At 43.9% G+C, this 26,651-nt stretch overlaps 1 protein-coding gene across 2 annotated transcripts in view; it reads right to left on the minus strand.

Annotated features, from left to right (window-relative positions):
* Positions 1 to 26,651, minus strand: part of gse1b (Gse1 coiled-coil protein b) — a 169,324-nt gene that overhangs the window by 58,074 nt on the left and 84,599 nt on the right. The window contains exon 1 of one of the 2 annotated variants that reach the window (XM_014340549.2): positions 9,651 to 12,957. The exons of the other annotated variant lie outside the window; for it this stretch is intronic. Coding sequence (XP_014196035.1) covers positions 9,651 to 9,687 — 37 coding nt within the window. The 5' untranslated portion in view covers positions 9,688 to 12,957. Of the gene's footprint in view, positions 1 to 9,650; positions 12,958 to 26,651 lie in introns of those variants that run through there. 2 annotated transcript variants of the gene reach the window in all.

The raw sequence follows: 26,651 nt of genomic DNA on the forward strand, positions 1-26,651 counted from the left end.
ACACACACACACACACACACACACACACACACACACACCCCTAACCTCCTCTTGTCTCGCACAAAGACATGAAGCACTTTTGGCAGCCTACTCACATTCACTTGTCTTATCTTTCCTTGTGCTTCATCTTCCCCCTTCAGCCCTTTTCTCACCTTACACTCTGCGTTACTCTGACCTTCATCTGCTCTACTCCCACCTCCTGAGCAACCCTTAGTTGTCGCGCTCTTTTTTGAGACCTCCCTTGACATAATGCCGAGAGACCGGAGCAGACACTCACAGAACAAGAAGCCAGGCCACATCAATCAGCGCAGGAGCGTATGACGACCGCGTGTCAGATCGATGCATCATCCTTCGACTGGTTGTACTCTGGGATTTATCGGGGAAACCAGCGTTGTAGGGCAAGTTTTACTCCTAGCAAGTTACTCTGGTTTGTACTGGGCTCAAGGCACTGACGCATGGTGTGAGTGTTTGAAACGGAGCATGTTTATATGTCTCCACTCACTTAGAACTGCTCACATAACCTTGTCTGACCGTTCAGCTTGTTCAGTTTTCCCTCAGGATGCGAAACAACCCCCATACCCTCTGACACCAAGCAACCAAATAAACACAAGTCAACGCATAAACACACAGAGTGCCCAAAGAACTGGATGTGAGAGGATGAGCTATATCCCCCCCGCCCCTTTTATGTTGTCATCAAAAAGAAAAAAAAGGCATCATTTCTCAAACACATATTGTTCAGCCACATGGACAAACAACAGTGCAGTGTGTGAGATTTATATCCAGCTATAGCTGCTGTGCTATTCATTTTGTGGACCCTGTAAGGCTTCTATAAACACAGAGTGATGGAGCGGTAATCCTGTGCCCTCTCCTCATTACTCCTCCTGCTGAGGAAGTCATCTGACCGGCCCCGAGCCATCTATTCAGGTCACAACCATCATCTATCATCCATCATCTAGTCTCTCCCAGTCTCTCTGTCGCATGCTCACTCACACACAATTCAGTGTGTGACATTAGTTTTAATGTGGCATTTTAGACCCTGTCAGCGAGCACTTGCCCCATGCCAAACCACCTTATAAGAACCACAAAGAGCGAAGAACTGAGAAAGTGAGAGTAGGTACGGACAGAGACAAGAGAGGACAAACAAAGGAAGAAAAATGAAAGTGAGAAAGAGAGAGACCTTGCCTTGAGTTATCTCCCGTCTTTAACGGGATGTGATGAGCTCTCGTCATTCTCTTAATCTATCTCCCATGATTCAATTCCATTTCCTGTGTGCCGAGAGGCTGGCAGCATGGCACCAATCAGACACACAAAGAAGCACACACTCACAAACACAATCTAAAAAGAAAAAAAAAACACTGCATGAAAAGTAGGAGGTTATTCATTCACTACAACATTTAATGTACCATACAGCACGTCCTGCTGATTCGGTGAGGTCACTGGCTGTTCATTCTTAACCCTTCCAACACTCACATATGGTGACACAGGCCCATACCCTGGACCCAAGAGATGAAAGGGGCACCGACACCCCGCCTAACACCTGGCTAAGAGGGAGGCAACTGAACAGCATATGCACAGAAAGCTGGTAGCAGATACTCATCTAAGAGGAAAGTGAGAAAAGACTATGTTGCAAACTGCATCTAGAGAAAGTAGCTGTATGTCTATATAGGGAGGACAAATAACTGACACAACAAAGAGACGGAGGAGGGGTTGGAATGGGCAAATTGCATTTTCTTCATTTCTTGCCATAAGTGAAGGGGTTGCTTTGATGGTTAAGCTCTGAAATCCCATCGGCTAATGATTGGAAAGCTGTCAGCTTAAAAGGCTGCCCTCACCCACCACAAGAAACACATACAATGATACACACAAATACACACTGCTCTACAGAGCTTCAGAGTAGAAAAATAGCAGTTTCTTTATTACCCTCTCTCTGGGTAGCACTGTTCCCTCTTTTCCCCTCCTCTTCCTCATAAATCTTAGACTCACACACTCCTAATTACCACAGGAAGTGAGGGAGGATTACCCTGCTTCTCCCCCTAACATCATCTATCTCCTGCTTTGTGCTTGTTCCTCCACCAACCATCCATTTATGGTGCAGTTAAAAGGGCAGGGAACATATGAGATCATTGACATTTGTCACCTCTCAGGTGTGAGTATATTTGTAACTGCGTAGCCGTGGAAGAGAGGCCGTTCGTGTTTATTCAAATCGTTCAGTGCGAGGACCTGACTGCTCAGACTGGTGTAGCGAGCAGGTGGTCTGGCAGGGAGGAAGTGTGCAAGATGTAACTGAACCTTTACTGCACTGCAGAAGATAGTCATCTGGCAACCGATAGCTCTTACCCACTGTCAGTCTGTCTGTCTATCTGTATGTGAGGAAGGTTATGCAACTTCGTGCATCACCCTTCTGATTTTATGGTAAAGTTTAGAAATACAGATTACATTTAAGCTATGAAAATATCTGCATCACCAAAATAAGTGTTTTCAGAAAAAACTTTGGTTAGACATTTTATGTTGATTTTGATATCTGCTGTATATGTTCCAGGGGTTAAAGCAATAGATCGTCAACTCTAACCTCTGGAGTCAGAGTTGTGTCCAGCACCGTGTTATAATGCTTGATCTGTCAACAGTCATGTAAACCGCTTGCACAAAAAGTCAAGTATGTGCTGCAGGTTAAAATCAATAAAAGGCTCTAACCTTAAAAAAACCCCTCATACACTCTTCGACCTTCCTAGTACCATCTTTCTCTTCACACCTGCCTCCTTTAGTCAGTCTGTCTAGCTCAGCGGTCCCCAACCTTTTTTCGCCACGGACCGGTTTATGCCCGACAATAGTTTCACGGACCAGGTGTCGCGGATAAATACAACAAAATAAAACTAGTACCGGTACCGAAAAAAAGAAGATTTATTCATAACACACGTGAAAAGACCCAGGAAAACCGAGTTAACGATAAAAACGCTAACAAAATAACGCTGAAAACCGATAAAAACCCTGAAAACCATACATTTCACACCTGAGCCTCAACTCTCGCGGCCCGGTACCAAAAAAACTCACGGCCCGGGGGTTGGGGACCGCTGGTCTAGCTAACATGGTCTGGGTGAAGTGGCTAATGCAAAACACATTTTTTAGCCACCTGCCATTAGGTGGGGAGCTGTCAATACACACACTTTATAACCTGCGCATGAAGACATAATTTGTTGAGTTGGATAAAAATAATTTTTATTAGTTGATTAGTCAGTCTTCTCAAACTATCTTTGTCCTATTTGTTTTCTTAAATTAGTTTTTAAAAAAAGCACAATATGGCTCGAACACCTGGATACAATTACTGTGCTCAATAATCCTAAAAGCTAGGTTTGAGTACTTTGCCAAGTGGTTTTTATTTCTTTATTTCTCCAGATTTTATCAACACGCTGGGGTTGCAACCATTCAGGATACCTTATTGGAACTTAGTGATGTAGTCTGGATGAAAATGAAGGATGAGTTTGAGAATTGGAGCATTTTGAAGGAGAGTAACAGACACTGAAAGTAGTGTGTGTGACAAGTCCTTACAGGAGCCACCTGCTGCAGTGGTAACTACCACAAAGGCAGTATGGAGCGCTGGGGCAGGTGTTTATATGTCTGTCTGTGGAAAGATCTTATCAACACTGTAACATCACAAGCACAAAAAAAGCAGTCACATAACTTTACAAGGTGAGTAGTTCCCATTCAAATCCAGTCACAATTTGGTCTCTGCTTTCCTTTTCTCTCACAGACAACACAAATTAGGTTTGCTCGGATATTGCTTCCTCTGTCCTTGTAGTCCTTGTATTACTAGATCATAACAAATCAATTACACAACTAGCCTCAATGAGAGCAGCATTAACTCCAAGTATTCCACACCCATTCTCAATGCATTTTAGTAATTTCAGCAGTCAGATGGTGGGAGGTTTACAAGGCGCTCTCCACTCTGCTGCCTAAAGTTAAACTGAAATTCATCTGAGTGTTCCTAAGTGAAAATAAATACCATCTATGTGCCCATGTGTCACTGTGTAATGATGTGCATCCATGGGCGTCTGCACGCGTGTCTGTCAGTGTGAACCCAGCATCATCAGATGCAGGGAGGGTTTAATTAGAATTCTCTGTAGTCTAATTTGATTAGTGGAGGCAAAGGAAGATGAAGGAAATTAGAGATCAGCTATTTCTGCTGCTGGAATAATGTTTCAGGAAAGGCGTGACAGCACAGCCACACGCCCATGCACATGTACGCACATACGTGCGTTCAACCGCAAAATATGAGTGGGTCTACTTATGGCCCTCGCATTCCGCTTGGGCGTCATTTCAGTTCACAGTGACTTAACTCGAAAGATCAGAGGTGAGTGTCCGCTGCTGTAGCCGAGTGTTTCGTCGGGACTCAGAGACCGACTGGACGTAGAAAACCTGTCAACGATATCCCTGGATGCACAAGGTGCTGTAGAGAAAAAGCGTTTACCATCCCACTACTGCTTCTATATGTACAATCCACAGCCTCAGAGGAGCAGAACAAACAAATCCACACACAACACAAAGCATTACACAAACAGCATTGCATCTCCCTGGCGCCAAACTGACAAGACTACCGGAGAGCGAACTGACAGTAGTCCATAAATCATAGTTGCAACTGCGATACCAGTGAAGCCCTCATTACCCCCCTGCACCTGTTAGTAAACCAAATGTCTGTTAGAAAAGTGTGTAAGGGTTTTGTGTGTATGTTCATGTCTGCCAATGCAGGTGAACTAAATTTCCTGTCAGATATACTACAGTAGAAAAAAAAGGCTCCAGTATGAGGAAGGCATAGAAACAGTTCAGCATTTAGAGTTAAATGGGTGTAATTTATAATTTTCACATCAGGCTATTTAACGAAGTCAACAGATCACTATTTTAGGACATTTTAAAACACACAGCATTATACCCCAGCTTGTCGTGTTTGCACTTTAATTTTTAAACAAATTAAACAGAAGAGATGTTCCCCCTTGGACTCTTTTAATTCGTTTTAGCACATTTTAGCGGAGCGGTGTGTGAGATGGTGGGATGATGGATGATCTTTTAGCTGTTTGAATAAGGGGCTGGTTGAGGTTGTGCCACTGGTTGCAACAGATGGCCGCCCCTCCCTGAGCCTTTTTTCCTGTTAAAAGGGAGTTTTTCCTTCCCACTGTCACCAAAGTGCTTGCTCACAGGGCGCGTGTGATTTTTGGGTTTTTCTTTGTATGTGTTACAATATAAAGCACCTTGAGGCGATTGTTGTTGTGATTTGGCGCTGTATAAATATTATTGAATTGAATTGAATGACGTGAGTACAGGTTCTCTGTAAAATACAAAAATGTGTGTGCATTTCTGGAGCTCCACGGACCCGGTAGCTGGTGGTGGCTTGTATCCAAAGAGAAGAGGCCACAGGTGTGAAGGGTCAGGGTTTAACAACTCCTGGGTTTATGAGGAGGCTAACAGGGCAGCCGGAGAGACACGGCACCGCCGACCTTTACAGCCATGACCGGGGCAGTACCGCCTGCGGACTGGCGTGGAACAGATGCCACATCGAGAATGGGTCATAGCTTTTATAGCAAGGGCAGAGTGAGGGAGAGAGAGGAGCAGAGAGAAAGGGCGAGGGAGCTAGTAGTCCATCACCGTGACTGCTTTACTGCTGCTACTGCCATCTAATGACAGAGCTGTCAGAGCACATGGAGTGGGAGGAATGGAGCGATGGTTGGAGCGAGGAGCAAAGGGGGAGTAAAATAGATAAATGGGTACAATGATAGAGCGAACTGTGGGATAAAAGCACAGTGGGAGGAGGAGAAAGATGCAGAGAGATGGGTCACACTTGAGTTGACGCTAGCATAAAGGGAGAAAGATGCAGTGGGGAGATTTGTAGGAATTGATCAGAGGAGATGGTCTCAGCTAGGAATAAAGAGAAGGAACATGCAAAGGTATTGTGGTTAATTGGATATAATGATTTCACTACTCCACAGATAATCTTCTAACACAGTATGGACCCCTCTGCTGGTTTTATCAATGAATGCTCTCCTGTGGCTTAGTTTACCAGTATGTGATGTTGCGCACATATTCACAAGCAAATTCTCAATATGCACATTTACCCCGAAATCTACAGGCGGCACTCTAGCTGAGTTTTTTTTGCTGTTTTTTTTTTTTTTTTTTGAACAAGCACTTGGTAATCACCAGTGATTAGTCTACACTCTGATCTAGGGCTTAACACCCAGCATGACTCCCACACATATTGATTCCCTCTCCGTGTGCATGCGTCTGAAAGAGAAGAGAAAGGCATTTTGTCCAGATTACCATGTTCTTCTGAAATTGATTTTCAAAGAGAGCCAAGGAGAACGGGAAGAGAAGTAGATCACAACAATTAAACTGGTTTATTACCAGATTTGTTTATCTGCGCATTTTGTTCTCCTCTAAAATAAATATCAGTTATCTTTTGGTAAACTGTGCATTTCAGTCTTTTTTTGTACCCTTTCCTGACAAGTAGACTGGATAACAAAGTGCAAAGTCTGAATGAATCTGTCTACCTCGGGAGGTTTCAAGTAGACTCTGACAGGATTAGCTCTCAACACAAAAACCTTGTCAGTCTGTGGCCTGTCATAACAAAACTTCAGCCTTTCTTGCTCTTTAACCTCACCCCACCTGCTTGCTTCTGTGGTTTGTGGTTTCAGCTTCACAGGTTGTTTTTATTGTCACAGGCACAGACTCTGCTGCCCATCCTGTTTTCTGTAACTCTTACACCTTCCCACCCTGTTTCTCAGCATGTAACCCTCAGGGTAGAAGTACAGACACCACTGGGGGGGGGGGGGGGGGGGGGGGGTGGGGGACAACAACAGAGGAAAGAGATACAGTGGATTTGTGCATGACAGTCGAGCTTATTAGACAAATCGTTGGTTAGTGACCAATATAATTAACAAGCGCACACCAAAAAGATATAATGTTTAAAATGCTGGGTTTTACAAACAGCAGGTATGGAGGACGATCATTAGAGGGTGACAGCTGTGAGAAGGCAAGATGGACATGTAGCTAGAAGCATAGATACCTGAGGAGTGTAAAAGTGGGACGGGAGTATAGTGACAAACAGCGACTATGACCCTCCTCCATTTTGAAGTGGTTGCTCCCTGGCTCTGCTCCACCTCGCCTGTGATGTAAATGCGACCCAAGTTCAAGTGCTTCTCCTTTGCACCTTTATCTCGCTGCTATTCTCTCTTAATACATTTCTTTCTCCACTTTCTCTGCCTTCTTCCCATCAATAACCACCCCCAACCCATTCCTCTTTATTTAACCCAACCTTTTTTGTTGTCAAATAATCATGGAGAACTAGCATGTGTCTGACATGGTCTCCAAGGCAACGGCGGTTAAGACGGGAAGGCAGGCAGGGGCTCATTTAGTGGCTGAATGAAAGAAGGGGGAAGAGAAGAAGCAACCCACAGAGCTAGGCACACACACACACACACACACACACACACACACACACACACACACACACACACACACACACACCTTACTAGCTTTGGCCACTGTCACAGCAAAGACCTGTGTCTCTAATCTGCGTGACTCTCCCGCTGCAGGCTACATTGGTGTGGGAGGTTTAGGGAGCACACATGTGCACACACACACAACGACACACACCAAGACACACATGCAGTAATGAAGAGTGAAGAAAGGGTCACAGATACCACTGGAAAAATAAGGGAAGAGGAGGACAAGGAGGATGAAGAGGAAAATAATGAAGATGACTGGGTGGTTAACGGGAGTCAGAGAGTCAAAGAGAAGAAGTCCTGAGGAATCAGAGAGGGAATGTGAGGAGATAAAGGAGGTTACAGCCAGCAACTCAATCCCTGTCTTCTTTTAAATGTCTCCTGATTTTGTCTCATCACATTCTGCAGATTTCCCCACAAACAGTCTCTCTCCGCTTGTTCTGGTTAATTCTTATATTGCTCAGTTTGATTCAAGCGTAAACTTGGAAAATAAAGAGCACTCTGGTCAGAGGCTTTGACACATGTAGAAAAGTAGTGCATTGAGTCTTTTGTCCTCCTCTCTAACCCCTGACACAAACACCTCTCTGTGTTTCTTTCTGTCTTTATTTCTCACACAGCAGGCACTCTGTGGCCTTTACCAGCAAATATCCATTTCAAAACCAGTCGTCTGAAAAGAGAAGTGGCTGGAAAGACACGGTGGAGATAGGCACATGCAGAAGGAGGCTAAAAAATAGATAAAAAGCTGTTAAAGCTCACAAATGACATCAGCCTATATTAAAGTACTTAGGTTTTGGTGTGCTTCTTCGCTATTCAAGAAAGAAAAGCGTCTGTACCCTTAAAGAGGTAATCACAGGTACGACTTAAGTATTTTGGCTCTTAGGTTTTTTGTTACTACTAATTTATAACTGTTAATCTTTGGAGTCCTCTGTGTTTCTGCGATATCAACGCAAATAAAATGGTGCTTGAAACATAAAAAAAACATAACATAATGAAATGTAAAATCATACAAAAGAAAGCAGTATACACTCAACTAAACACTTCATTTGAAGTGCAGCACATTTTATGTCTGCGCTGTGGGTCACGTCCTTAAACTGATACACAATTAATACAAAAATGTGTATGGAAAAAAAGAAAGACTTAAGCGGTCGGTCATGGACTAACTGCACACTCTCCTGCTGACTAATGCACATAAATTATTTATCTCTAAGAAGTGTTGGTGAAGTGTACTCAGTTAAGCTGCAGGGAGACAACATCCACACACAGATGAAAGCACACATTAAACAGAAGACAAGCACCATTGTGCAGATTTAGGTTACGGTATAAAACTGAATTATAGCTAGATTTAGATTACGAAAAAGCTGTATAAAGAGCAAAAAGCATCTCTGAGTTGATGGAAGAGTACGGAGGTGTGTGGGTTTACAGTGTGTATGTCAAGAAATCAAGCAGGAGGCAAAGCATTTAAATATTTATGAACACATGAATACATAAGCAAAAGGCACAGAAAGAGAAAAGAAAACATTGCCTCTCTCAAGTTTTCTTCTCTACCATTCTACCTCAGTTTGTCATTCTCCTCTCTTCTCTCACTGCCCTCTCTTGGCTGTCCTCTCAACAATCAGTGCCCAGTGAGCCACGAGACGCACTTAAGCGCCGACCGGCGGTAACCTCACGCCGCCCTAGTATTTTTTTCTCACACCCACCGCACGCACGCTCCTACAAAAACTGCAAACATGCACGTATGCATGTGAGCATACACACGTATAAAAACCCTAAAAAGATAGACCACACGTACAAAACTATGCATTTGCTTCTCTACTCATTGTGTAGCTGAATAAAACAAAGCAGCCGGGTTAGTGTCCCGTTTACCTGCTGACTTCCACGATAAAGAGCTGAGAGGTTAGAGGAACAGAGTGCGAGCTGCTGTCACACAGCATTACCAGCCTCGGATCTCAGGTTCCAACCTCAGGATCAACAGCACAAAGACAAGTGTCTCCTCAGATGCACTCTAGAGCTAACCTCAAACCTCTAGAGCACTTTGTTACAACACACAATTACACGCAGAGAGAATGACACACATGCACAACATGCCCACACAAATGTGCATTTAGAAAATGATTTGATACACACACGCGTTCATTTTCACACCACACATGAATGACATAAGCTTACCTGGCAAGTAGTAAAGTGGTGCTTTTAGTCCAAACATGGTTTCTGTTTAAGTGTCATGAAGCCACAGCAACTTGTTTCAAATGTGTAGGCAGCAGCCCTGTCCTGGATGACTTCGACAGAAAGGGACTGCGCCTTCGCAGCCACCCAGAAATGAGGCTCAGTGTGTGGTGAGGCTGGGCTGGGACTCAGCCTGTCATCCCTGCTTTCTGGTCCTCGCTAACCAAGCGTGAGGCTGGGACCGCCCAGCCAGCCAGGACACACACACATACACAAACACTCAGACAGCCACACAGATACACACAGACAGAGCGGTGCAAGGGTCAACCCCAGAGCACGCCCGTGCTCTCGACCCCCTCACTCTTGCCCAAGATCCCAGGGGCAAAGGGTCACAACACTTGCTGTTTCGTTTCTAAGCAGCAGCAGGAAACGCGCTTTCTCAATCTCTTTCTTACATGAGCACACACAAACAGACACGCACACACACCCGGCGAGTCGGGACAGCCGGAGAGAGAGATGTAAAAGCTAGCGGTCCAGTGTCAAGAAGAGGTGAAAAGAGGAAGGAGGGAGAATAAACTCAGGCTGGGTAAATCCTGCAGACAAGAGCAACGACTGATTCCTAGGACTGCCTTTTATCCCTCTATCCAAGAAAGATGATCAGAAGAGAGACAGCTCTGCTTCCTCCGCTACTGCTGCCACTCTCTCTCTCGCTCTCTCATTTTCTCACCCTCCCCTCTCTCTCTCTCTCTCTCTCTCTCTCACTGCCGACACACAAGGAAAGAGGTGGAGGAGAGGAGGAGAGAAGGAGGGCAGAATGAACTCCCTCCAGGCAACAAGACTGCCAGATAGCGAGGAAGGGAGTGTGTGTGTGTGTGTCAGTGTGAGGGGGTTGGTGGTGTTAGAGCAAAAGAAGAGCCTGAATAGGCAAGGGTACAGATGAGAAGGAAATACCAGCCAATGCTGATGCTTCACCCGAGGAGGAGAATGGTCACAGTTCAATTTGGAGTTAGGGTGACAGCTGATTGGACAGCACCAGTGACAGCGAGAGGCCAACGACTATCAAGGGAGCATCTGTTCTCACTGTATCAGACAGTAGGAAAGCATCAACCCGTAGAGAGTGCAGAGTGTGTGTTGTGGGTCTTCAAGGGCAGCTCACAATAGAACAGCTACGTATTTGGAGGAGGAAAATATAAAAGATCCCCCGCCTCCATTCTCTCCTCTGAAAATGAGAGTCCTCGTCTCTGTCTGCAAGTGTGTGGGTGCATTTGTGTGTCCGTCTAGGAAACTTGGCTTGTGCAGTCTTCTGCACAGACTGCTCACCATGCTGCGCCGACAGCAGACTTTCCCCCTTTCTCTCTCACTGCCTCTCTCCTCATCATACACACACGCATACACACACGCGAATAAACACACAAAACATGTTGTGTTATGCCCCCTGCTCCACACAAAAACCTGACCGAGATAGTGGCAATAGGGGTGAGGAGTTAACTATCTGCTGGGAAGCATCCATGCCAAACCATATCAGCCACAAAAACACCAGGCGCGGGGGCAAGAGCAAGAAAGTAAGGAAAAAAATAAAGAAAGGGAAAAGATAGATGATTTTTGAAATAGTCTACCACGATATTTTGCCCCTGGGTTGCTCTCCAACCCATTCTATGAAAAAGAGAGGGAGGGAAGGCTGGCAGGAGTTTAGTGAAGAAAGAGAGAGGAGGCACACTGAGGGGTCCCATGCCTCCAGCAAGACTCGGAGGACACAGGAAAAGACAGCACACATCGAGAGAAACAGCGGGAGTGTGAAAGCCATGTTCATAGGCAAATAGGCCAAATAATCACTAACAAGGACTGGTGACTGAAGGAAGAGGGAGAGACACAGAGGGACAGACTAATGTGAAAGGGGGAGTCTATAAATTGAAATGAGAAGTAAAGCAGATTTAAGTCTTTTAAGTAAGACTAGCACGATTGGTAGAATGTGTAACTTCTAACATAAAGGTGGATAAGTAAGTTCAGCATGTTGACATTTACGCACCCTTTATACTGTATTCCTTATGGTTAAGTGCGTCCGAATAACACGCATCATCTTTGCTGAGAGGCATCTGTGTGATTCTGTGTTGTGTTGCAAAGGTGTGTGCGTGAGGCAGGTGTTGAAGTGTCTCACACCTTGTGAGAGAGGTTGGGAGGCGATGTGTCCCCCTGAGGGACAACACCACCTAGCCTGATGACACACTGGCAGACACAGAGACAGAGAACTAAAAATACGATGCCCAATTTCCGCTACTTGGACCGCATGAAGATGAGGAGGACCGAAGGAGAACAAGAAGATTTGTACGTTTTTCAAACAACAGAGGCTTGCTTCCAACAAGCCTTCTGAGACTTCAATTAAAACAACATCTTCTAACTTATGACTACAAATACATCTTTGAACAATATTGCTATGGGGAAAAAAAACAACAACATTTTACCAGGAATAGGTTATCCCAGTTTTTTTTTTTCATCGTTTCTTTTTAAGGGTGGCACCTTTGGTGACATTTTTTTTCCTTCTCCTAGTTTTGCATTGCACTTCTTAAACCTCAAATGCTGTGTATGCTTCTGATGATGAAGATGCAGACTTTTTTCCATCATTTTCAGGATCTATTTTCGTTGCCATTTGCAGCAGCCACCAATGGACTTCAGGAAAACCACTTGAAGAAATTTGCTAAACTAAAGCAGCTTAGAAAGGTAGTTTAAACAACTTTGTTAAAAAATAGGAATGATCAAATTCGCAATTGCATCCATCCATCTATTTTCTTCTGCTCATCCAGATCAGGGTCTGAGAGGAGCTGGAGCCTATCCCATCTGCTACATGGCAAGAGGCAGGGTACAACGTGGACAGGACGCTGGTTTGTTTCAGGGGTAACACAGAGAGAGACAACCATTCATGCACAAACTCACAACTACAGCAAACTTCAAATCACCAATTAACTGAACCCCTTGCAAGTCACTGGAGTGTTGGAGTGTTGGGGTCTAGGCGATGAGGGGAAAGTAACACCAACATCAAAACCAAAGCCACTGCCTACATTCAAATCGAGGACCTTCTTGCAGTCATATATTATATCATATGGTATCATATCACAAAACATTTGCTATATGATGATTTTTCCTTTGGCTTAAATTTAGGAGGTTTACCCACAACAAAGCTGCTGCTTGAAGAATGTATAATGTGTGCACGACTTCATGGAATAAGATATAAAAAGTAGGTGGGGATCTAAAACGGGAATTTAATTACAGTAACAGAGAAGTTGTAACAAAAATAAATATCCATCCATCCATCCATCTTCATCCGCTTTATCCGGGGCCGGGTCGCGGGGGCAGCAGCCTAAGCAAAGAGGCCCAGACCTCCCTCTCCCCAGCCACCTCCTCCAGCTTATCCGGGGGAATACCAAGGCGTTCCCAGGCCAGCCGAGAGATACAATCTCTCCAGCGTGTCCTGGGTCTGCCCCGGGCCTCCTCCCGGTGGGACATGGACAAAAATAAATAAATAAATAAAAATGTATTCATCAAAATTCACTGTAATTTTAATTTCAGTGGTATTTTCTGTTGAATTAAATACACAAAAATATAAAAATATAGTACAGTGCTGTTGGAGAACAGCAACAGAGTCAAAAAAAGTCACTAATCCAATATGTTGAAATCAAAGTCCTGACCTCAGGATAACAAAATATATGCTCAACTGCTTATTTCAATGTTATCGTCATTGCTGGCATGCAGGACTGGTGATTTAGATTATTCTCACGCAGAACATGCAGAGCGCTTGAAGGGACACATGTAATAAGTGTGCTATGATCTAAAAGTCATACCTTATGTTGGCTGACACAGAAAAAAAATGGCAGTCGGTGATGTAAAAATTTCAAACGGCTGCAGCATGACAGTTTTTTTCCCCCAAAACAAACCCAAGAATTCCTTTTTGTTTAACAGGATCTTCTGTAACAAAGACATGAAACATCCCAAGTTTTAAATGCAAACTCAGATTGACCGTTTGCTCGTTTAGTTTTTCTTTTTTACACTAGTAAAATGAGAAAAAGAGCAGTAACGTCACAGGTTACTGTGTTGAAATCAAATCATGTGGGTTATTGCAGAGATGAAAAGTGGGACTGACAGGTAACAATAAAGAATCATGTGTGCGCTTTTTTATTTCGCTGCTCATTAAGGGACAGGCAGTGCTGGAGAACAGCTATTGTCCTCTGTTATTCAACGTAGTGTAATGAGTCACAGTTGACAAGTGCACTGCAGAAGAAGAAACGTACATGGAGGCACACACACACACACACACACACTCTCTCTCTCTCTCTCTCTCTGAAAGGGTATAAAAGCTCCCTGGGGACCAAGGCAGCATGTGAGACTGAAACACTGTGATCAAGAACTAACAGGGAGAGGGAAAGAACAAGAGAGGGGAAGAACAAAAACAAGTGAAAAGGGGGTTTAAAAAAAGAATAAAATGAAAACGGCATGGATAGGAAGACACAGTCAGCTGACAAAGACGGGGATGAAAACAGGTAGAGAGACAAAGAGAGAGGAGAGAGCGAGAGAGAGAGAGATTATATTCCTTAATTCTTTGGCTATGTTCAGAGAAAGCAAGACTGAGCTCAGTCACACATACTGTACACATACACACACATAAACCTGCCACACTCATTTCCTGTCAACCCACTATACTATTGTCTCCCCTACATCCCCCCCTTCAAAGACATAATCACTCTCTGAGCTGTGTGAGTGTGTGTCTGTGTGTGTGTGTGTGTGTGTGTGTGTGTGTGTGTGTGTGTGTGTGTGTGTGTGTGTGTGTGAGTGCGCAAGTGTGTGCTGGTGAGAGAGGGTTGAACGTATGACGTCTTCCTCAGCAAGGAGTGCCAGGATAAGACATCACTATAATCTTTACCTACCCCGCACAGCCTCTGCCAAATAGACTTGCAAAGATAAACACACACAAACATATACTGTGCATCCCGGTAACGCGCTGCACTCTGACGTGAATGCAAAAAGAGAAGGTGTGGGATTCTCAAAGAGAAGAAAGAAATAAAGCCTGTGTTGCACGCAACATCACAAGTGAGGATGTGCATTCAAAAAACAAAAGTGTCAGGGATTTTCAGAGTAAATTTAAAGCAATTCCCCTTTTAAATGGGGGGAAAAACCACTCTACATCTTCAATGGGTTCTTTGGAACATACTCATTATATGACTGAATAAAAAAAAGGCACTAATTGCATATGTGTAATAAAAGTCCTTTCCACTTTGCAAATCCTTCTTTACATGTGGTGACTGATAAGCATCACAAATGACAACCATGAAATTGAGCGTAAACATAATTCAAACCATGCAGTGATGCTGTTTCATTGAGTATCTCTCTATCGGTAAGGAGATTTCTAATAGCCAGTAATTGTGACAGGAGAAATGTTTGAAGTTATAACATGGTGAGTACAATCCTTCACAGTGTGATCCTGCTTCTTTAAAATACACAATCTTGAAAATAATTTAACAAATATCGGATAAATAAAGTATTTATCATTTCATCTGTCAATGCCCAGTGCATGTCAATGCCCTACAGAGCAACCAACATGAAGGGTGTGGGAAAATATCAATATAGGAGAACATTATACAAATTTCTCTTGTGGTGCAATTATCAAGACGTACATGCCAAGTACAGAATTCTTTATTGAAACATGCAGCTGCTGCAAACAGATCCTGCAACACTGAAGTACTGACCTACAAAAGACTCATGACTCCTCGTGGTGGTCCGGCAAACATGGCTGAAACTGCTGTAGTACGATGCCAAAAACTGAATTGTATATGTGCAGTTATTTCCACGTAAAATAGAGGTCTCCTAAGATCTTCTCTTACAAAATCAATAATATAAATAAAACTATTAAATGCATGCATCGCTATTTTCAGTTGTTTTTTTAAACAACAGAACTAATATGGCTGTACAAGGGATGATAATTGTTTCCCGAAAGCCAATTTGTGTGATGTTTTTGTGTTTTTCAGGCTGAGGGAGAAAATATTTCCAACTTAGCGAAGCAGCTAAAAGACCGGCATCCAAATCTGTTAAAAAAATTCAAGTTGTGCAAGTTAAATTAACACTTACATCATCCGAAGTATTTTCCTTTTCAGATTATCCTAAAATGTAAATCACCAATTAATTTGGAGAACCTGGCACTGCCACTATGAAGTCCACTTTGTTCCACAGGGCAAAATGTTTGCAATCCGTTTGCAAAGTGATGATGTGATGACCCCTGCTTCTGGGTCAAAACTACTCTGCGTTTATTAAGGCTGTTGTCTTTTTAATATGTTTTAATGCTTTGTATCTTGTTCTCTTTAATCTGAACAAGCCCTTAAAAAAAGGCAGTGATCACTGTTTGCATCTCTTGGTTTTTATTACCACTATTCATTTTAAAACCTACAATGTAGCTACAGCCCAGCCCGTACATCAGTAAATTAATGACTGACCTCATATTGTGGATTGACTATCAAAGGTGTTCTCCTGACTGAAGTTTGGTTCGTTTACAGTATCCTGCCATGCGTTTACTTTTGTCCCTAACCATCAGGAATTGTGCCGTTAACTTTTACCAAATGGAAAAAAGTTAGCGTTCATCCTCCAGCCTCACTGTGCTAATGTGTATATGTTATGCTAACCATAGCTGTGTAGCTAGCCACCACGTGTATCATGATATCTTGTTTGTGGGTGATGTTGCGTATTGTGAGTTACTCTGCGAGTCCCATTTTTACCTTAAATGGCCTCTGTGAGCAGAAAAGAGAGAGGGAGCGATTTTATTAATTTGAAAAAAAGCAGCATAAGTGTGTCCGCATTAACTCTGATGCGAAATAATATCGTCACCCTTCTCTCACCCTTATCTGCTAAGACTCGCACTCGCTCCGCCATTACGCGCTCCCATTTAACCTGACCTCGCACTGGTGATTAGAAGCCTGTGAAGTGTGTGAGCGTGTGTGCGCGTATATATTGGTCTTTGTGTGTGAGATGCTTCTCTCTGTATGCTAATCACAGCCTAGCGCTGAGAATTAATTTGCAAATGTGTCATTACCCATCAGGCTCAGCAGCAATAACCCTGCAATTACACAACTCTCACTTGGCCAGCTGAGCACCACACACACTTGCAGGCAAACGGATGTGTACACACACATAGGCATGGGCGCGGGGGGGCGCGCACACACAAGACTGGACTAAATGGATTCTGATTCTGGTGTTCTGGTGTACAGATGCAATATTCAGGAAATATTTCTACACAAATATATCTGCTTTGCTGCGGAGAGAAAAAAACATAAACAGTTCTGTAGGCGATGTAGGACATATCCGGTGTGTTTAGAGTCTAATCACAGCTCCTCGCCTCGGTGTCAACAGGACAGCAACCGAGGTCACCTGCGCACTTTTCACTCACTCCACATTAAAGGGAAGTGTGGCCTTGCTAAGAACTCCAACAGCATTGCACAGAGCCTTCATATTACGGATACAGGAACATAAAAACGTGCATGTGTGTGCATGATTTTGAACACTTACCTGTGAAGTAAAGCATCAGGATGAGAGGTGAAGAGCGCAGCGGCCATGAGGAGGAAGGCAGTTGACATGGAAAAGAAAGAATACAAAGCTGTGAGTACCTATGTGCCACATTTCAGGCCGAAAATGCTTACCAATAGCTTCGTTTTTAAACATCTTTAAAGCGAATTACAAATTAAAGAAAATGCTGGATAAGAGATTGGTGAAACCACAATAATTCACGTTTCTTTGCAGGGTTGGAGGTGCTCACTGAAAAGGCTTGTGGTATTAAAAATAGCCTGTGTATTCAGTATATCTTATTATCCCAAGCTGCTGCCTTACATTACGCATAGAGAGAAGTAGAAAGGGTCAGTGTCGGGTCCACCTCTGAAGCTGAGGAAAGACTGACACTGTTTACCATTCGAGCTGCTAGATGAGGTTTTAGGTTGTTAGCTCACAACAACGTTTTAACAACCGCACTCTGTTTCAAAGTTGAGGTCAAGCAAGGGTGACATTAAAACTAAATGTTTGCTCTGTCACTGGATGCAGACCACCTGCTCTTCAACTCTACTTTACACATCACATAACCTTGTATGGTTATAGCTCCACCATAAATCTGCGTCTGCTACAAGAAACTAAGCTTCACTGGCCCACACGCTCACCTAAAGCACGCTACACTCCTGTCACAAATACTTCAACACTTTACGCACATTAGCTCTAGTGCTGACCCTGTTGCCCTGTGCTTCTGTGACACCAAAGGTGTTTAAATGTGGATGTATAACGTACGTGTCTTTCAACTGACCAAAACCTTGTCCACGATTTCCACAATCTAGTCTACACAAGAGACAAAACTAAGACTGAATACGTTTTATCAACAGAGAAATAACAGTAATAATAATTTTAAAATGCTACAAAGATTCATGCCTTTTCTAAGGTTATGCAGTCTGGCAGACAAAAGACAAGTAAAAATAACCTTAATATGGCAGAAACCTTCAAATCAAAAAGAGAAAAGAGAAGGTTTATTGGTTAAAATAACAGAATCACAGGTCACCATTCAACAACTGGTGATGTTTTACTGCTGCCAAATCTGCTTTTGTGAATTTTTTTTAAAAAAAGAAAAAGATGGTGAAGATAAACACTCGAATCTCCAGTTAATAAATAAATGTACTGGAGGCACTGCTAGCAAATAACACTGCAAGACTGAGTCTAGGTTGACTCTCTATTCTGGCAAAACTGATCAAACTGCTGCACAAATATCAGAATACTTTCAGTATTGACAACCAAGGCCTGGAGAGGTTCTTGTCAAAGTACTGGATAGTACGAGAGGCTTGAGCCGAAGGCAGCAGTAACTGACTGACTGCACACAGCACATCTGATCTGATTTGTGCTCAGGAGAATTTGCATTAATACTGTAACCAGCTACAAGGCTGCATATATGCTTCCAGATAAATGTTAGTTAAGGTATTGATACAAACATCAGCAAAATAACTGTCCAGGCAGAGGCAATCATCCAGTGGTCACATGTTACTTTAGAAGAGAGATGTTTGCACTCTATAGCCACTGCACACACAGAAACCTGCCAGTTTTCGTTGTTGGAACGATAGCAATCAGATGAACACATTGCGTCATGCTCCTCCTGAGCTGACAGCTATCAGTGTTTGAAATTCCCTGCTCGGCCTTTGCTTCTCGATCTTTGTGATAGTGAACCGTTGCGGCTCAGCAAGCATCCAAATTTCTCACTAAATCACAGATTTGCTTTTACTGTCCAGAAAGCAGTAATGATAACATCATTGATGGTGAGATTATTCCCAAATCTCAAATGCTGTCACTAAGAGTTTAAAGTGGATTTCCTTTTAAAATATTCCCACCTATATTGACCAAAACCCAATTATACACTCACTTAGACCTGCAAATTCACTGGAACCATTTGGAAGGAGCTGACCTGAGCTGGCAAACTGATGTGCCGTCATATCATTTCCTTCCCACAATGCCTTGTGGCACACCTGCTTCCTAGCACAGACAACAGAAGCGTCCCTGTTCTCAGTCGAGGGAATGCATTGCGCCACACGTCTTTGCTCTGATGAGGCTTTTTATAGTCACTCAGCTCTCTTACCTGCATCCTCCAACTCTTCATCTGTCTCCATATCAAAGACATCAGATCTGCTGCCTCTCAGCAAGTCCCGTTTTTATTAGACAGAGGAGCAGAGAACCAAAGACAAAGTACTGAAGTGGAGGAGAAGGAAGGAGGGGCGCTTTAAAAGTGCTGCTCATTTGATTAACAAATATGTGTTCACATGTGAGCTGTGTGTTCCTCTGTTTAATGCGTGTGTGCGTATGTGGGTGTGTGTCTGTGTAATCACCCGGGGGCAGGTGTATGGTATGCAAACGCAGCTGAGGAAGCCTAGAGAGCAGACACAGCAGGAGAATCCTGCTCTACAGCAACACCCGGAAAAAAGAAAAAAAAGACAGGCTACGTATGCACACACACAGATACACACACACACACACACAGATACACACATATGATTAGACACATACACGTTTACGTACATGTGCAGAAACAGGAATAGCACACACAATTCAATATACTTGATTTAATATTTAATTTTGTGCATGCATACACATGAGGCTGAGTCCACACACAAACACACACACTCGCGCACACACACAGAGCTGTTGGCGGTGTGTTTTTCGCTTGACTTGTGCTCTCCTGTGACATTTCCTCATTGGCTTGTTTGTCTCAATTATCCCTGCTTATTGGTTAACCCATTAACTTACACACAGGGAGGAGGAAAGGCGAGCGAGACCGAGAGAATAGGAGAAAGAGAGAGGGAGAGCTGGATTATGGCTCGACCTGCCTTAGGCGTGTTGTGCATCACACAACTGTATGAGGCCACAAACACGGGCCTGGCCAGGCGCCAAGCAAACACACAAGTTGTACATGTAACAGGCAACAGAGAGCAGCTGACGGGGCAGCAGAGAACCAGCACCGCAGGGCCTGTTGGAGGGCTGAACTGACCTTCTCCACTCACCATTGTGCTTTTGGATTTGGAACACACCACCTTACAACATGGTTTTTATCTTTGTGTGTGTGTGTGTGTGTGTGTGTGTGTGTGTGTGTGTGTGTGTGTGTGTGTGTGTGTGTGTGTGTGTGTGTGTGTGAGTTTTGTATTTGGTAAGCACATCATTAAAAGCGCCAATGTGTGTGCCCGTAATGTTTGTGTGTTGGACGACTGCCTGTGTGTTTGTGTGTGTAGAAGGAGGTTGCCTTGCCCTGTGTCAGGCCTCTGCTGTGCTCAGTAAGTGAGGCGTGCTAATACTGCGTGTGCTCAGGTTTCACGCATCAGCACACAGTCGAAGAGACTTACCCGAGGTCACAGACTGTCAACCCCCCTCCACTCCCACCTTTTATTTTTACTCCTCCCTCCTTTGACTCAATCCTTCCTTTTCTCACACTAAATACTTTACCTTTAGCCAAGCTTCAGCACTCCTTTGGCTCTTCCCCCCCCCTCCCTCTCTCCCACTTTGCTATCAGTCCTCCCTCCCCGCTGCCTCTCCTCCCACCTCCTCTCCTTCCCCAGAGAATTCCATCATGCTCAGTCTTTTAGTATCTTTCATGTCTTTTACCTGTCAACAGAGGAGAGAACGTGCGAGCCGCTCCCCAACAAAGGAAAAACACCCTCCTGTCATCTCAGAAAATGCTGCAGGGTGGAGGGGGCGCAGGGAGGAAGATCGACAGGGGGACAGAGGGAGGTAGATAGCACGGAAAGCAGAATCAAAAGGGAAATGTTGGGTCGAGGGAATAGAAATACGACGCAGAAGGAATGAACTCGAGCCATTCCTGAGCAATTTAGCTGTGCAATCTAATATAGGAGAATGCCTAAAAAACACAATGCCATCATGTCACTGAATATAACGCTCTTTTTGCACGGTGAGCTCCTATCCTAATGATGAAGAGCAATTCATGCTACATGTGAACACAAGAACATAGACTTTCATGCATGACCTCCTCAGCTTCACACAGCTATAGTCTGTGAATCCTCAGGAGCTCAGTTCAGCTCCACCGCACTCCACAACAGAACCAGCAGCGCACATTCACACGGGATAAAACTATAAGCTGTGCAATCCAATAGGCACCTCACTCAATCTGTGACTGCCTCTCTATCCGATGCCCAGTGTGCGTGTGTGTGTGCATTTTGTGTGAGTGAATCCTTTGCTAGTACTAATCTGCTGGCACAGTCCCCGTCCTCATCGTTGCCCTCGTCTCCGTATTATTCTGGGATTAGCTTGTGTGTTAGCCTAGCCGCAGCCCACAGCCCGAGCTGGGGAGAGGCAGCCATCTTAGAACAATGCCTATTGATGAAACACTAAGAGGCTTGATTGGATTAATCATCTCTCCCTTTTTTCTCTCTCCTGCTTTTCTAGCTGTCCTGCTTTGTTTCCGCTCCTCTACTGTTTCCCTTCTTTACTTGTGCCTTTCCCTCCTTCTCTTCAAAGCACAATAACACCCAGATTTTGTTGTCTCTCCCCGGCGAGGAGATGACGCTGTTAACGCCCCCCTTGCTGGATAACGAACGCAAACAACAGGCTGGCGGTTTACGAGGGCACTTCAAGGTAAAAAGTAAACATCTAATTAAGAGGAGAATCAAATAGCTCCAAACTGCTTCTGTGTGGTAATACATTTTACATTACGGTGCTTAAATAGCGAGGCCCTCCTTGATGAGAACAAAACACTGCCTATGATAATGAATGTTTGATTATAATTAAGAATATAATCGTAGGAAAAGGTTTAGAAGAGAACTGTATGGAGGAGTCAGATGTTTCCTTTTTTTCTTTCCATGAAACACACGAGCAAGAGCTGCCAGAATGTGTGAGATCTGACAGCAGCAGCAGCACAGAAAGAGAGAAATAGGGGTGAATCTCTACAGATTTGGCCTGTGTTTAGTTGGGGCACTCTACCAAGTGGCAGTCGCTAGCCTGGGCGGCCTTTGGCCTGCTGTCCCCACCAATCACATTCCAGCCCCAACTACGCCAGCGTGGACCCACAGCAACCCTCCAGCCTGGTGCCAAACGCCTGCGCGCAAACACACACAAAGGCGCACACCGGCAACCACAGCTCACGCAAACACTGCAGCCAACTCCATTTTCAAACATGGATAACAACTGAATTAACACTCTGTGATCCTCTGCCAAAGCAGAAGGATGCTCCTTTATATATTCAAACACACACTTGCACGCACGTTAACGCAAACAAGCACGCTCAACCACAAACACACACATAAGACACAGACACACACACGGGATACACAAGAGGCTGTTTGGGTGGAGTTATCTGCGTGTAGATTTTAAATGCATCTCGCCCTTATGTCCCTTATGTCTCTCTCGTGTTCTCTCTGTGGCTCTGTTTTGCTCTCGCTGTGCCTTTTCTGCTTGGTGCAAAGATAAAAGCAAATTATAGTCTCATGCTGGTGTTGCTACGCTAAAGCCATTTAAATGGTGGCTCCTCTGTTTTGTGCTTCAATGTCTGGAATGTAGAAATTGTGTTGAAAACAAGGCCGAGTCAGAGCGGAGAGGAGACGAGGGAAGGCAAGGCCGGTTTTATAATGCAGTTGGGTCATCTTTTGTTCTCTCTGACCCGACGCTCAAACCAGTCTAAAATGCTGCAATAATAATGATAAATTACACCACCTTCTTCTCCTTTCCTCCTCCTTCCCCTTTTACTCCTCCGCATCTTATTCCTCTCCTGTTATTTGCTCAATCTGGGGGAGAAACTGAAATCCTCCCATCACAGTTGCAAATCTGACCGCTTCTTTTCTTTCTTTATTCTTTTCACCTGTCTTCTTTGTTTTTATATGATGAATACAGTGGCATGGACTGCTAATGTTGCACAAAAGTATGTAAAGATATGACCAAATGCAGGGAGACACACAAGATCTGAGACTATGCTTATTTTTGAAGACACCTATTGTCACAGCTATGGGCATGTAAAGATGTTTTTCTCTGTTGAAAATCGCAGCAGGAAAACGATGGCAACCGGCTAAAGGAAAAAAAAATGGAAAGAGGCAATCACCTGATATCATGGCTATTCATCCTGCAGAGCAAAGAGCTGTTTGGTCTTCCACCAACACAAAGAGAAAAAGGCCGTCCAAGAATCCCTCCTTTCTCTTCCCTCTCTGTCTTTTTTTCCCACAGATTAATCTGTCCAACAGCCGTATAAATCTCCGCACTCGCTGTGGAGAAATGCTCTGCGTGGATCATTTATGTATGACAGAAAAAGGAGATAAACCTTGGTAAACCTCTCCAAGACACTCAATGAAAAAAAAAGTCCAAATCAAACTCAGTGTGTTTTTTAGGGCCTAAACTGACCTCATGTGACATGTACTTTTTACATTACCCACTAAAGTGTGAGTGCCGTGTTGGACGTGCTGCTTGTTAAAGCGTCGTGATCATTTACGACTGAGGTCAACATCAATGTTTTTTTGCTTAAAGTCTGGAGGAGAGGCGGAGGAAGGGATCAAGGGAAGGGGGTTAAGGGTGGTGGGCTGTAACCATGGTGCTGGTGAGATTGGTCACTGTGGGAACGGGCATTTTGCAAGGTTGAGGAAGCGGGGTGGTTGGGGGGCTTTCTCTGAATTTTCCTCTGTCAGAGTTCACACAAAATAACTCAAGAAATACATTTGTTATCACATTAATAATAAATGCTGGCAAACAAGAACATACTGAACAGAAATGCTGGCTATTCTTTCAACTACCCTGCAGAGGCGCCGCACCCTGTATAACACTTCTTGTAAAAAAAAATCCCTCCAATACTAGACACAACATGTAAGATTAAGGCTGTAAGAAACATTTATTTTACTCTAAGCTAATGATTATCATGATTCTTTTAAAAAACAATGTTACAATTATTTTCATAAATATAGAAAAAGAAAGTATCTTGAACCTTTTTAAAACATACTTTCATACCCTTTAGATTAACATGTGTTCTCATCACCTGGCATTCATAAAATAACTGCCTATCCAATATTAATCGGTGCCTACCATATTCTATCTCTTCCAGGAACTGATTAACACTTCAACCCACAAGACGGAGATACCTCTATTTCACTTTTTTTGGCAGTCTCTCCAAAGCGTGCATAAATCCTGCTTGACAGTTGGAATGGAAAGGCCTGTGTCTCCTTGCAGAAACCTCTCCTATTCGATACAGCTGATGATCAGACTTTTCCAAATTTATTATTTATTTCTTTTTAAAGGAGGAATTTGATCAAACAGACAGAGGCTCTTCTGTTTCGGGACAGTTATTGCAAAATTAGCGTCATCAATCTCACTGACTGCAATCCCTATTAACAGATCTGATCTGTGAATGTGTCTCTCCCAGCTGTCTGTACCATCCTACCAATCTTCCGATAATGAGCGGAAGCTGTGTGATTTAGATGCTATTTGTTTGCATAGATTGAACATAAGGTGTACTCGCGTGCGTGCGCATGATTGGTTTCCTGTCCCTGTCAGTAAACAAACCTGCTCAAACTGTCGAAGGCAGAGAGGCACTTTTAACAGTGACCAGTGCAGCAGGATTTACAGCACACTTACGATCACACCCTCAATTAAACCTACACAATAGTGTCTGTGTACGTGTGCGCGTGTCTGTGCTGAGTGGGATAATAACTACCGCACCGAATAGTGGGATGTGAAGTCTATGAGTAAGCACTGCAACACTTAGATTTCCCCTCTTGCCATGATGTCACTGAATTTATTACTTGCTCTTGCTTAAGACCATACCCGCTGTAAATCACACACATACACACTCTCACAAACACACACACACGAGTTGCTGTCTGTGTAAGGATTATGATGAGGAGCGGCGCACATGGGGGCTGTGATGAAGGGGAAACAAACAGAGCGTGGAGATGGATGATGGATGGCTCCACTCATTCAATGAGCCAGTCTGAGATGAACATACACTTAGGCAATACATTGCCTGGTCTCGGCCTCCATCTTCCTGTCTCCTGTTCTGCGACAGATAACTCTGTGGCACCTTGATGTGCTGATAGTACCGCTGCAGACTAGCAACAGAAAGATGATTTCCAGGCTGATAGGTGGGCCGTTGAACACCGGCAGTAGTAGAGCCATGAGTCATGGGCTGACACTACTAGCAGAGTGGTGACTCCCACTGAGTGGGGAATGGAGATAATAGAGGAGGGCCCACTCAAAGTCGAGCAGGGAGCAGTGTCAGGCGGGCTGGAGGTGACCAGAAGGGAGAGTAATTGCCTCACTGCGTTCAAGGTGCTTGAAATGATCTGTGACCCGTTCCAAGTGTGTGCACTTGAGGGAGGGGCGAGATACATATTGTGCGAGGGAGGCATAGGGCAAGAGAGAGAAATGACTGTTGCAAATGCCCATTTCCTGCTGCCGTGGGGTCACGCCTGAGCCAGGAAGTGTGGGTTGGAGTGGAAGGTGGAATAACGAAGGGATAATCTTGTCTGAGCTCCAGTGAGAGAGGGCAGGGGGCTTGTTATGAGAAAATGAAAGGGGAGAGGTGGAGGAAAGGAGTGCCACGGGCCATTAGAGACACCTCTGCTACACATAATAGCAGGTAGTGGAGAAAGGGCTGACTGCAAGCAGCTCAGTGGAGCTGAGGTAAGAGAGGGAAAGAGTAGGAGCAATGCGTTTCCTGTGCAAAAAAAACCTGCACTAAAACAAAGTTACACTTGCCCACTCAACATGCCGTTTGTCAATCCAGGTATGCTGGCATACGCAAAGTAATGCTACCATTTTTGGTGATCATTGCCACACAAAGTTCACAATATATAATTGCATTCTAAGTAATGACTATGATATAAATGAGATGTGTTCACTTGCTACAGAAAAGCTCACACAATTGTGTCACGTAACTGTAACACAGATTGTTAAATGCAAAACCTCCCAGTGTTGGAAAAAAAAAAAACGTCCCCAGTGATTTCTAGACTTTGTATCTTAATATGAAAATGATATTCATTTCCACGGTGTTAAATATTACACCAGCCAGTTCCTGGTACTTAAGTCTAGTCTGCAGAACACTAAGAATCTGTTATCACCATGTGGACTTAGTGTCTGCCTCTCGTGCATTACTTTCTTTCTTTCTTTTTTTAATTATTTGTCTAATAAGTAGGTGGCAAAATTACAGGCTGAACAGAGAATATCACGAAGACATACAGATGGTATTGAGAAAAAAAAAAAAAAGATATGACTAGATTGGAGTGAACTCTCAATTCTTAATTTTCTGGACTCTTTTATTTCCATCCTTTCTAACTCTTCTCATCTTCTCACTGCCCTGTGGCGCAAACTGCCTAATCAGAAGGTATCTGCTTGGTTATGGCTTAAAAGCATAAAAAAGGGAGCGGGTCAGAGTTTTACACAGGCTGCTGTGAACACAGACAGGTCCTCAGATTTTTTTCTTTTCCTTCTCTCCAACCTTGATGCTTCTCCCATTCATTCTCTTTATCCCTCACTGAC

This window comes from Haplochromis burtoni, unplaced genomic scaffold (genome assembly GCF_018398535.1).
Source record: "Haplochromis burtoni strain Fernald_Lab_line unplaced genomic scaffold, NCSU_Asbu1 Contig_11, whole genome shotgun sequence".
NCBI lineage: Eukaryota > Metazoa > Chordata > Actinopteri > Cichliformes > Cichlidae > Haplochromis > Haplochromis burtoni.